General features: G+C 36.1%; 1 protein-coding gene across 2 annotated transcripts; it reads left to right on the top strand.

The window, feature by feature from the left end:
- The first annotated feature begins 146 nt into the window (after positions 1 to 146).
- LOC119066741 (solute carrier organic anion transporter family member 74D) lies at positions 147 to 13,550 on the top strand. Of its 2 annotated transcripts, XM_037169364.1 has the most exons (11): positions 147 to 355; positions 4,855 to 5,521; positions 10,119 to 10,314; positions 10,807 to 11,033; positions 11,095 to 11,283; positions 11,343 to 11,493; positions 11,551 to 11,778; positions 11,840 to 12,022; positions 12,089 to 12,569; positions 12,636 to 13,034; positions 13,099 to 13,550. In XM_037169364.1, exons 2-11 carry the CDS (start codon positions 4,901 to 4,903, stop codon positions 13,463 to 13,465), a joined length of 3,042 nt encoding a protein of 1,013 aa, XP_037025259.1. In that variant the 5' UTR covers positions 147 to 355; positions 4,855 to 4,900; the 3' UTR covers positions 13,466 to 13,550. The 2 variants fall into 2 exon arrangements, with proteins under 2 accessions (XP_037025259.1, XP_037025258.1); XM_037169363.1 differs by having other exon boundaries at positions 149 to 355; positions 12,089 to 13,034.
- Positions 13,551 to 13,624: the final 74 nt, after the last annotated feature.

The raw sequence follows: 13,624 nt of genomic DNA on the forward strand, positions 1-13,624 counted from the left end.
TCAACCACAACCGAATGTCGTAGACATAAGATATATGTATGCACGTATAGTATAACACAGATGTACGTTTTAGCTACACACCTCTCGTTGCGGATCGTTGATCGGTATATGTAAGCTAGAAAACGAATGCTCATTTTAGTTTTGATTTTAGCATAGACCTGTTGCGTTGATTTGGTTTACTTCAGTTTGAATTATTAACTATTTGGATAGGATTCTACGATTTTTCAAAATTAAGTTCAGTTTAAGAGCTGAAATTTGTGGTGAACCGCAGTGAAAGCTGTAAAATTACTTTTAATTTGATCACACCACAGTGTAAAAACAACAGGCTGATTACCTACTTTATCGCTAATTGCAGGTAAATTTTATTCAAAGTCTCAGTTCCAATGTTATTGCATTACTTATTATCTATTGGTGCGCTTGACTACATTTTACACATTTCATACGAAAATTGAATTCGTAGATTATCAATTGTTCCAGCTTGGACTGATACTTTTTGAAATGTTTTTCTTTCAGTTTATTTGATAATCTTTGCTATTTTTAAGCTTTTTGTGCCAGTCACTCCACGTCTATAAAAATCTCTCAAATCATGATGATAAATGCCGAAATTCTGTGATTGTAATAATTCACGGTTAAGCGTAAGAACATTGAATCAATGCACCCAGCATTCAAATAATCGTTATTAACGGAAATTGAACAAATATAATGGTCTTTGTGTGTGATCAATTCTGCATTCTATCGGTACGGAAACGTTACATAAATTATTTGAAGGTATCATGGTGTCATGCACTAAAAATGTGTCGTTTACCCATATGGAGCTATATGTACGCGACGGTACAGAGGAAATATATAAGTTTGGTAGCGATCGAGTGGTGGTATTTTTGAGTCTATTGTTTTGTTACTCGCTGCTCGTTACCCGAGCCATTACCATCGGCTTCCATTTGTGAAAATAAAAATGTCTAAGCAGGGACTTCAATTAACGTAAGTTCGAACATAATAATGAGTTCTCTGTTCCATCGCTGACCGATGTTACATGAGCGATAACTGAATAAAAACACCAAGGTCTTCCATTGTAAGGACTGCAAGATTATTTCAAGTTTTTGTTTGTTTGTAAATTTTATTGTTTTGAGTTTGAGTAGCTACCTTGTTTATAGAAATTGTCTCTAACAACGATTACAGATGAATGAATTGATAATTCGAGAAAAAAACAACAAAACAAAGAAAGACAATGCGGCAAATAAATCATAATGAATGAAAAACCATCAGACATTTAACAATAGAAAGAATACATTAAATGTGCAGAGCAATGAGCTAGGTAAATTTTTTTTCAAAAGTTTACAATGAAAAACCTCTAAAGTTAATGAAGTGTTGGACTGGTATGTAATGTTTTTGAAGTTTCCAATATTTTCCTAGATTTTCACATATTTCCTAAATTTTCCTAGATTTTCACATATTTCCTAAATTTTCCAATATTTTCCTAAACTTTCGCATATTTTCCTAAACTTTCACATATTTTCCTAGATATTTTCCAAAATTTCCTTTAGTTTCCCAAAAATATATTTTTGTGAAAATTTGGAAAAATTTATGAAAATTCGGGAAAATGGTGAAAATTTGAAGCAGATATGGTTTCCGAAAAACGTCTCTTAAAAATGCGAACATAGGAACACATTAGTCGTTATGACAAAGCCTGACTTGACACCATGGTACTTTACGACGATCGAAAAAGTTCTTGTTTACTTTACCTAAAACGAGCTTTTCTTTTGGTTTAACTACATCGATATTCTATTCGTATTAATACAAAGACACTTTGATTAACCAAATCATATTATATCCCTCGTTTATTTCATTCTTGAGACCTTGTCACCGTATTTGTCCGCATTGATTTCCCCTCAGCCGTTTTATGAATAAATTTCATGAAAATGGACTAGGAAATCTTCCTTTCGATCTAAAAAAGCGTGTACCAAAGAATAATTTTTTTATCATAAAAACAATCGACAAAATTTTCTGCCGCTCGTGTCGCTAAATAATAACAGCGAAATATTGCTCAAGGTCATTTTAGTGTGCTGTTAAATCCATTAAAAAAGATGAAATATGAAATTATCTAAAACTACAAATACGTTTAATATCTTATTAATCGTTGTGTTTTTACAACAACAACAACAGAATTTTCATGTAACACTCTATGTTTACTGTTTACACAAATTGTTTCGTTATCACACAATTGAATGTGATGTTGTTTTTCCCATGCAAAATAACACTTTACTTCGATTCGGTTTTTGTTATAAAATTAATTTGTCTGAAAAGCTTCCGTATGGTCTATGTTTCTATCACATCCATTGGGGGTGGTAAAAAAATTCTTTCAACAAAAACTATAAACGAACGAGCACATGTACAGCTGCTCGGCTGCTGTACAGTAGTCTTAAGCAATAAAAAATATGAAAAATGGAGTACTAATACTTAACTCGGCAATCATTTTATATTTTGCTGTACGACGTTGTTATCAGTGATATGTGATAGACTTCAAATTTAAGTATTGTTTCAAAAAGTAAGATTGATTGAAATTGCTTGATCAAGTTTAATTTACTTAACCCAATATACTACCAGCACAAGTCACTATTACACTTTGTCTAGTGTGGAGCGATCCCATTTAATTTGTTCAAGATAAGAGTCGGGATCAACCAACGAGCCAGTAGAATATGAAGTTGATCATGTCCGGAGCGATAGCGGAGGACTTGACGCAGTCTAATTTCCAAAAAAAGAACGAAGAATTTTTTTTGAGACGCGGCAACTATATATGGGCGAGAATTTAAGATTCTTTCCTTTGGCCTGTATCACCACAAATCCTATTCTATCTTATTTGCGCTTCAAATACGAGCAAAACGAGCTATCACTCGACTATGTAACTTTAAAATTGCCGGAGATACATCGTTTTGAAGTTGGTCATTTTGATAGAAAATACACCAAATTAACGTTTTCGTCAAATTTTCGAATTTCGTCAAATTTTCAAATTTCGTCAAATTTTCGAATTTCGTCAAATTTTCGAATTTCGTTAAATTTTCGAATTTCGTCAAATTTTCGAATTTCGTCAAATTTTCGAATTTAGTCAAATTTTCGAATTTCGTCAAATTTTCGAATTTCGTCAAATTTTCGAATTTCGTCAAATTTTCGAATTTCGTCAAATTTTCGGTTTTCGTAAAAATTTTTAATTAAAACTGTAAACTGTTATAAAAAGCAGTGTTGACTACACTTCTAAAACGACTGATATCCCAACAAAAATCTCTTCGAGAAAAGTGTGACGCAGTCTTTGAAATACAATTTCTAAAATGAATGATATCGCTAGAGTTGACGCTTTCAGCTTCGTTACGCAAAAATTAAATTTTACACCCAATTTTAGTTCAAACAAGCTGGCTTAGTTTTTCTCATCATCTGCCAAATAATTTTTACCAAAAAAAAATTTGACTGGAGACAACCAAAATTTTACCAAAAAAATCTGCGTCGCATGCGGCAGATAAATTTTCTTGCTGATCTGTTCCTGTACATTTGCCACTTTGCGACGCAGATTTTTTGGTAAAATTTTGGTTGTCTCCAGTCAAATTTTTTTTTGGTAAAAATTATTTGGCAGATGATGAGAAAAACTAAGCCAGCTTGTTTGAACTAAAATTGGGTGTAAAATTTAATTTTTGTGTAACGAAGCTGAAAGCGTCAACTCTAGCGATATCATTCATTTTAGAAATTGTATTTCAAAGACTGCGTCACACTTTTCTCGAAGAGATTTTTGTTGGGATATGTAAACATTTGTAAATATTAGTACAAAATAAGCAAGGTGTGTGATGACATGATGGATTTTTGTGATTCACATTGAACATTCTATTAAAATCAAATGCAGATGTGCACAGGATACAGAAGAAGTCTCTTATTTTTTCGGGAGTTTGACATTCATTTATCGTCTGGACAACCTTCCTAAACGTCTCCCAAATATGGATAAATTTTGTCAACTGAGTCAGTAGATACTCGAACAGATATTCTGCATATATGCACACACACAGAGAGCAATCATATTCATTAGGACAGTTTTCGAATCAGCTGCTTGATTTGAACTCAGTATTTTCGATAGACCGAAAAAAGTAATAATCTACTCAACAACAACAAATACCATAGGGGACTGCCTCGTCCACAAATCCCGTCCTCATTTATTGCAGATTTTTAGACTCTCCCTTTTCCCATTTTCCGCAATTTTCCCATACTTAAGACGCATGTACCACGTTCGTCGTGCCCTCCTCCCTCTTCAAAGTGAACGGAATTCATCGAAGGTCCCTAAGGTGCTGATAATATTTTGGAAATTTGAAAATGAAAATAAGAAAAATTGGATCACTTATTAGCATTTCTGGAATTAATTGCTTGCAAACAACCATTGCAATTAACCTAATTGTGTTGAACATTAATTCATGTCTGGTAATTGGTTCTGCTTATATACTTAGTAAAATATGAAGTGCACCTTATCGATATTTTGTGAAACATATGGCATCGACTATGTTACGTATCGTCATTCCGAAATCCGACTGTTTCCATTTTATGAGTAGCTTAGGTTTCAGGTCTGATTTGGAATTAGCCTTACAGTCGGCAAGTATATAACCAGTATTATTATCGGGTCTATTACTTCCATCGATCAAAGTATTTTTAATCAGTTGATTTCAAATCTTGTACTTCAATTTTTGTAACATGCATTTTACTGTATAAAGGACCATATTATCCAGAGCTTGTCATTATTTTTGTCGTCGTTATCGATAACAGATGACATGTTCGATTTTTTTTTGTAGATTTATGAAAATTTAACAATATTTTGTTGTCTCCTTGCAGGAAAATGTCTAACTCGAGGTCTAACTAGACACCAAGCAAACCAATAATGGACCACCAGACCCCTTTACCGCTTCTAGTTGTCGGAAATTTAGCTGATAACTGGAAAATTTTCAAACAAAATTTCCTCAATTACATCCAAGCACCGAAAATCCGTTCAACCAGTGCAGAAACTCATGTGGCTATATTACTGAATTTGATCGGCGAGGATGGTCTGCGGATATTCAATACGCTTAATTTAACTGAATCTCAAGTGAACGATTTACACAAGGTGCTGGACGCAATGGAGGCATACTGCACCGAATCTCATCGCAGCGACATAGTTTACAAGCGATCGGTTTTCAACCAGCGATGTCAGGGTAAGGACGAAACATTTGATGCATTTCTGCTTGGAGTGAAAACATTGGCCAAGGAATGCGGTTTTGGTGTTTTGGAAAATGTGCGAATTAAAGACCGAATTGTTATGGGATTGAGAGATCTGGAAACTAGAGACAAATTGGAAAAAATTAAAGATTTAACGCTGGAGAATGCAATCAGTTTCTGTCGAGCTAGTGAGTCGATGACATTGTCTAGTAATAAGACTGAAGGTGTTATCGTGTTACAGCATCAGGTTAGCAGCAAAAGCACGGATTGTGTGCTAGCTACGGAATGTGGAAGCCAAGAATTAGAGGTGAGTGACCTTTTTTATTACGAAGTGACTAATGGCACGCGCGTGCGATTAGTGTATAATAGACTATTCGCACGCGCGTGCGATTAGTGTTTAATAGACTATTCGCACGCGCGTGCGATTAGTGTATAATGGACTAATCGCATGCGCTCACAAAACAAAACGAAGTCAACTAGTGATTCTTTTTACAAAATGACAGAGGTATAACTACTGATCCTTTCTACAAAATAAAACGAAGTCATCTAGTGACTCCTTTTACAAAATGACCGAGTTACAACTAATGATTCCCCCACAAAAAACAATGAAGTCACCTAATGATTCCTTTTACAAAACGAAACGAAGTCAACAGTGATTTCGTTTACAATATGTCTAAGACACAACTACTGATCCCTTTTACGAAATAAGAGAACGAAGTCACCTAGTGATTCCCTTTACAAAATAAACCGAAGTCAAAAGTAACTCCTTTCCCAATATGACTGAGACACAATTACTGATCCGTTTTACATAATAAAGCTAAGTCATCTAGTGACTCCTTTTACAAAATGACCGAGACACAGCCACTGATTCCTTCTACAAAAGAAAACAAAGTCACCTAGTCACTACTTTTACAAAAACATAAGCTGCGTCGACCCGTATGAAACTGTTTCATTGAAACACCTATCAGTGTCAAAGCTTCAATCATATTACAATATTACACTGTAAAACTGCATCTCTAAATAATTAATGAAAATTGCTTGAAAATGACTCAAAGAAGTGGGCAAAAACACTAAAACCCAATATGGCGGCAGAAATTTTATTAGTGCTCTAAAAACAATACCTTTGCTTTACAGTCATACATACCTTTTAAACTAAAATAAAAAAATTCACGAAAATCAGATGAAATTTACACAAGATAGAAGCAAAAAAAGTAACTCTAACTTCCGATCCCATCATCCGATATTGACAATTTTTTCCCCTGTTAGGGGAGGTATAGATTTCGTCAGCTGTGCCTAACGATGCCATTGGTTGCATAGCTCCGAAGATTTATATGCGAAAAACCAGTCCCCTATAATAGCTCTAATTTTACGATTACGAAACGGGAGCAAAATAGTTTATCAAAATCTGAATCGATTTACTCAAGTTAGAGCGATGACAAACATTAGAGAAGGAACCATTTTTTTTCGTTGATTTCGCATCTCTGGACAACCACATAAGGTTTCCCCCTACTCAGGTAATGCCAAATATAACTGAATACTACATCTTCAGAATTGCTCCGAACTTTGCACCATCTGTGACTGCATCATAGGGACAATTATTCGAAAAAAAAAAGTTTTAACGTGCGACTACAACCACAACTCTGCTACTAGAATGAAAATAAGAAATATTTGGAGTGTAAATGAAAACACACAACACATCAACGCACTTCAAGCATGAGTCGTACTCTGAATAGGGTACTGAAACTTCACAATATGTCACACAACTAAAAAACACCGGAATAAATATTTTCATGTAAAATAGAGTACTTTCTGCAGCAGACCACTATGATCACTTTAGCTTGGAGTGCGTTGAACACAAGCAATAGATATCTTTGAAAATTTGAAGGCTTTTTGTCGTTGGAAGAATGAGTGTTCAATGAACACTGTTCATGCTAGTAGCAGTGCTGTGCTACAACACATTGTGTATGCAAAATAAACAAGAATTCTAATACTTTCTGACTAGCCAAAGATTAGGGCGCGTGCGAATAGTCTATTAAACACTAATCGCACGCGCGTGCGAATAGTCTCTTAAACACTAATCGCACGCGCGTGCGAATAGTCTATGATACACTAATCGCACGCGCGTGCGAATAGTCTATTATACACTATTCGCACGCGCGTGCGAGTAGTCTATTATACACTATTCGCACGCGCGTGCCATTAGCATCGGCCTTTTTATTATCTCAAAGAACAACAAAAAATACTTGGACCTTTGCTTAGGCGTTTCGTTTTGTTCCTCTTTTATTGCAAGTCACTGTAAATACTCAAAGAGTTTTTTTATTGATACTGTAGAGTGCAGCCCATGGTGGACCTTCAGTGCTATTGTATTCTACATTGATCACGTGAAACAACTACATTGCCTTTTGTAATAGTATTTTCCAACAAGACCAACCCACTGAGAATTTCTTGATTAATCACACAATTTCACTAAGTTAACAATAACGACATTCATGAATATACTCTCTGACTAATGCGGAAGAAGTATGTTCAAAAAAATGAGGTAAAAGATCTGAAATCCATCTCTTGATCTTAGGTCCTACGACTTAGGTATCAAATGAAGTATTCTGTGTCAAAGGTAAATAGACACAAGAGAAAATCAATGTCCGCAAATAGTACAGACTCTGCATGCACACATCTCAAATTAATGAATTGTTAAGTTTGAAGGAAGGAATTCAACGAATTAAATACTTTTTGATGTAGTATAGGTGGGATTGATTTACTTATTTCATTACGACAAAGCCCTTAAATACAGAATTAAATTTGTTTACCTAACGTACCTAAACTTTCTATGATTCGTGGTAATCAAAGTACAATTGCTAAAAGTGTCCTATGTGCAGAATAAGCACCAGCTGAATATCACTAGCTTGTGTACAAACAAAAACACTTTGTATAGTAAACAATTCAAAGACAACCTACACACAGTGCATTTCTACGTTAACGTCATCTATGCGCGCACATAACACGTATGAATGAAGTAAACACATTGTGAAGAATGTGTTTTGATTGTTTATCATACAATAAGTGTGTGTTAGTAGATCCAGCTGGTGCTCATTCTGCACATAAGAAACTTTTAAAAATTGTACTTACGTCAAAAATATTGTGGGTGGACGTACAAGCTCAGGATCAAAAAGGAAGACGGATCAAATGCCTTTTGATGACTGGTTTCGACTTAACATGGACGTCCTAAGCTTGCCCTTAAAATAGTAATTTATTATTCAGAAACGCCAACTGTATAACAATGTTATCATTTCTTTAACAAACATTCTAATACAAACGAACACAAATCAGAGCATTATCCCTGATTGTTGTCTTCGCTTTTGTTCTGAGAAAAGTCGACATAAGTTACACTAATGTCTTTCTTCCTGAATATCAACGATGATGACACACTAAAACACTAAAAGAAAATTCCTCCGGTCTCTGGTACAATAAAAACAAATTACTGCAATTTCGTAATCAAATTATCAAAACTACAATTCAAATAGAATTTCTCTGTTTAACCGAAAAATTGTGTGCAAATAAATTTCTATCAAAGCATATCTCTTGAACGATTCGACTGATGATAACTACCAAAAAGCTTACCGAGCTGTATCTTGATAACGTTTATTGTATTTGTAAATCTGACCATAAAATACACATATCTATGTGACCATTACTCACAAACACGTCTAATTTTAATCAGTAACCTAATCGTCTCCATTCACAAATGATATCTCTAAGCGAGCCAGTTTTAAGTGACCGTTTCAGTCGCATAGACTGAAAATTAAATTAATTTTTTTTTGTTATTGTTGCGAAAATCATTTAAGTGTGTCCTTTTCGTTCGACGTTATTCGACCAACAGCCGTCCTTCGAGGGACTCCGAGATTGTGGGTAGATTTGGCTAGCGAAATGTACAACATATTGTGATTTCTATTCAATTTAGTTCATCAGTCCACCTACAAAATATTCGTTCCAATTTTTTTTTTATTCAAGTTCATCATTTACGACCAATTGAATAATGGAGACTTTATACACATTAAATTGGTGTAGTATACCAACTCGAGTTTAGTTGTTGTCTTGTCTTAATTAAGCAAGAGCGTTATGACATATCTCTATAATGCAACTCAACCAGTTTAGGATATGAATTGCATCTTACGTTTACATTGTAGAACGTTATTTCGGGTGTATGTTTTGACTGGATGCAAATAAATTAAAATCACCTCAAGTGTCGACCGAGTCTGTTACCGCGAATTTTGCCAAATTAAACAGATAAAAGACAGCGTACACGGTTCGAAAGTTCGTTCAAACAAGCGAAACGTGTACGGAGGAAACATATAGTGGCTCTTTATGTATGAAACGAATTTTCCTATCTGGATCAATACTCTTATCAATCGATTTCAATTCGATTACCAAATATTTACATGCTGAGACTTTGGTGTTTTGGGTGTCAAGTGGAAACGACAACTATTTTTTTGCTTTGTAATTATTTGATTTAGTGATTTGTTTCCATTGTGTGTGCGGGCGTTTTGTAATATTATTGCCTGTTATCGTGAATCGGTCAGTTGGACAAATATTGATAATCAATGACCGCACAGAAATAAGTACTTTTTATTAATAGGAATCGTCTGTCAACGGATAGAGATAAGATAGAAATTTTCATCAATGTCAGTTTTTATTGTAAAAGTTGAACGCTTTTGTCTTGTTTTCCAAGTCGATGCCACTTCGAACGAATTGCATAGTTCAACGGTTGGCGCCATTGTCAATTTCATTTTAAATCGGATTATATTGAGGGTCTATCGTAAGGGCAGACATTCTTTAGATTTGCTAAGGCTGTCTCGTTTGATTTTTACTTTTCTTCAACATTTTTTTCTCTAATTTTCCTTTATTAGTACGCCAATATGAAGCCGGAAAATATGTGTGGCATGTCCTTTTGGCATCCGTCATGGCTGCAAAAATTCGCAAATTCAAAAACATTTCTAATCGTTTATGGTTTGCTGGGCACAACACAGGCGATGGGCTATTTATATTTTGTAGTTTCATTGACCACAATAGAAAAACGCTTCAAAATTCCCAGTCAAACTACAGGTAAGGTTTACATGTATGAATCACTCGTTTCCCATTATAGAAAGTTAGAGGACTCGCAAACGACTGTAACAACTTTTTGCTCATGAACTGTGATAAGTTTATCTACTGAAATCGTCTTATCGGCAGAAGTGACGTCATTAAGGGACGGTAATTTTACACGAAAATGACGACACTCTGCAAGTTAGATAAGATAAAATTCTTTGTTTGTTCATGAGACGAGTCAAAGAACACTAAGTACATCGTAAAACACTACTTTTCTGCTCAAGTGGACATTCAATGACCAGCTGATATGTCATGATGATGTTGCAAAACGAGAAGAATCGCGAAAGCGAAAGTCTAAGAGTAAAAGTGGTTTTCGGTGTGCTGTTCACGTATGGAATCCACTTATTAATATATTTCGTTAAAATTTTGAGTTTCTGTAAATGTTGCAGTGACCGTCTCATCATTCCACAGCTCTAGTTATCGCAATTCCCAATTCCCCGTTTGTTTCAGGCATAATCCTAAGTGGTAATGAAATATCCCAGATTTTGCTATCACTGATCTTATCGTACGCTGGTGGACAAAGAAATCGCCCTCGATGGATTGCATGGGGTGTTGTGTTTTGTGCATTATCTTGTTTCATCTTGGTGCTGCCGCATTTTATCTACGGTCCCGGTGAAGAGGCTCTGCAACTGACTCAAGAGTATAAGGATTTGCATGCGGAAGCTAGTCTATTTTTGGTAAGACGCAACAGGTGGCAGACCGAAATGTGAACGAAATAAAAATTTGTTGAATTTGTAGAATTCTACAGTGCCCAGTACGCCGAAGGGTACGAGTAAATTGTGTCTTGGTCTCATCGAAGACGAGGAATGCGATGAACTATTTTCAATTGTTCCGTTGGTGCTGATATTTATGTCACAATTTGTACTTGGTATTGGTAACACCATGTACTATGCTCTAGGACAAACGTATCTTGATGACAATACAAAGGTAATACGAATATTCAATTGGATAATTCAAGCTCAGCGCATGACAATGAATTTTACTAGAAAACAAATACTCCGATGATGCTTGCATACGCTATGTCTCTAAGAATGTTTGGACCTGTGGTCGGATTCGTTTTGGGCTACTTTTCGCTGAAAGTGTACATTGACCCAACGAAGACTCCGTTGATCAACAATAAGGATCCTAGATGGCTCGGTACAAATCCTATTCATTCTGACAAAAATTCGTATCATTAATTGACGGTTAAATTAGGTGCTTGGTGGCTGGGATGGATCATCCTTGGATTCAGTATGCTAATTTTCGCCGCACTAATCGGAATGTTTCCGAAACATTTGCCAAAAAAGAAAGTCATTAGAGATACGTCGGAAACGCCGAGAATGGCGTACGTCGACGAGGATATACCATTCCGGAGTAGTGAGATTCATCACTTTGGTAATAAGCGACGGGTACAGGAAAAAGACGAATCACCGAAAATGAAAGGTAGCAATTTGCTCGTCCATCCGTGGCAGTACTCTGATAACTCTGAGTGTTTCGCTTTTAGATTTTCCAGTGGCGTTAATGAGACTGTTAAAAAACAAAATCTTGATGTTCAATATTTTGTCCACAATCTTTTACATACTCGGCTCATCCGGGTACATAACATTCCTGAGCAAATACATGGAGGTTCAATTCAATAAAAATTCAGCCGATGCGTCAATTATTACCGGACCAATAACGATCATTGGTGAGGTTTTCATGCTATTCCGTTTAAAAACTGATCTGACTCAAGTGGTTCAATTTTGTGTTACAGGCATGGTATCCGGATTCCTATTGTCTGGTTACATAATCAGTAAATACAAACCGTCCCCTAGGAAACTGTTCTTTTGGAATGTGATCGTTGGGCTCGGTTATATGGCTGGCCAAGTCAGTTACATTTTCCTCAGCTGTGACAACAACTACATCAATAACTTCTCTGGAACGCTCAACTTAACCGCACAATGTAATACCAATTGCTCGTGTACGGGAGTCGCTTACAGTCCTGTGTGCTACGAACCGACATCGACAACATTTTTTTCGCCATGCCATGCTGGATGTAACCGATGGGATGATAAAGGAAAATATTACGACAATTGTGCATGCGCTACGGATAATCAATTCACCAAGCCAGTCTTTAACTATTCAACCATTCAAATGCAAGTTACCGAAATCTTTAGAATCCCGGATACAACCACACCTGATAGAAAATCAGATACTACGGACTTCACCACCTCGAGCATGTCGAGTATATTGACATCAACTTTACCAGTCGTTAGTACAACAGAAGAGTTCTCTGGATCAGTAGTGTTCACTGAATCAACACCGAATATACCGAGTACTACAGTTGAACATCAGTACGAGCCCTTACTCTTCAAAACGATCATCAACACAACAGACAGTCCCCCAGAAGAATTACAGTTGAGCGAGGAGCAGTCAACCAGTGACATAAGCTATACTGAACCAAATGACAATGAAAGTGAGGATACTGATACTGCCGCTCCAAGTGACGACTTCAGTGAGACTGACTTCAATACAACTGAAGAAAAACTGTCCCGGCAAGAGCGATCGGCGAATGACAACGAGAACAGTTTTTTGAAAATGGTTCCGGGTGCTTGTTTGGCAGGATGTGCCCAAGGCTTTTATTTGTTTACCATCATTTCATTTATAATCAATTGGTTCGGTGCAACCGGTCGAATAGGAAATATTTTGCTGAATTTCAGGTAAAAGTTAAATTTGCTTTGCAGCTCGACGAATTACTTCACCAAATTTTTTCTCAATTTACAGAGTTGTACTGGAGAAGGACAAGGCAATGTCTCAAGGTCTCGCCCTGATGTTAGTCAGTCTATTCGCTCTGATCCCTGGCCCTATCATTTACGGTTACATAATCGATGGCACCTGTTCAATATGGAACTACAAATGTGGAAAGCGAGGAAATTGTCAACTGTACAATACCACCCAGTTCCGGTACAACGTTAATCTCGCCGCTATGATGCTAACACTTACCGGCGTGACATTCGACGTTTTGGTGTGGTATTACAGTAAGAACATCGATCTTTATGGGGAGGGCGAACAAAAGAAAGTGTCGAGTCATCAAGACCGGATCAGGAAACCGATTAGTCCGTTGCTATCGAAAAAACCGAATGACAGATAAGTGTAGGGAGTCATGGGGCAATGTGGTAACAATTTTTTTTTCTTTGTTTCCTATGTCTCAGACGTTGTTTGTTCTTAGAATATTCGTCAAATTTTTAGTTTTTCTTCCTTTGACAATGTGATTTAGTGTTTTGATTTTGTTGTTCTTTTTTATTTGTTG

The sequence above is a fragment of the Bradysia coprophila genome, chromosome IV (assembly GCF_014529535.1).
Source record: "Bradysia coprophila strain Holo2 chromosome IV, BU_Bcop_v1, whole genome shotgun sequence".
Lineage (NCBI taxonomy): Eukaryota > Metazoa > Arthropoda > Insecta > Diptera > Sciaridae > Bradysia > Bradysia coprophila.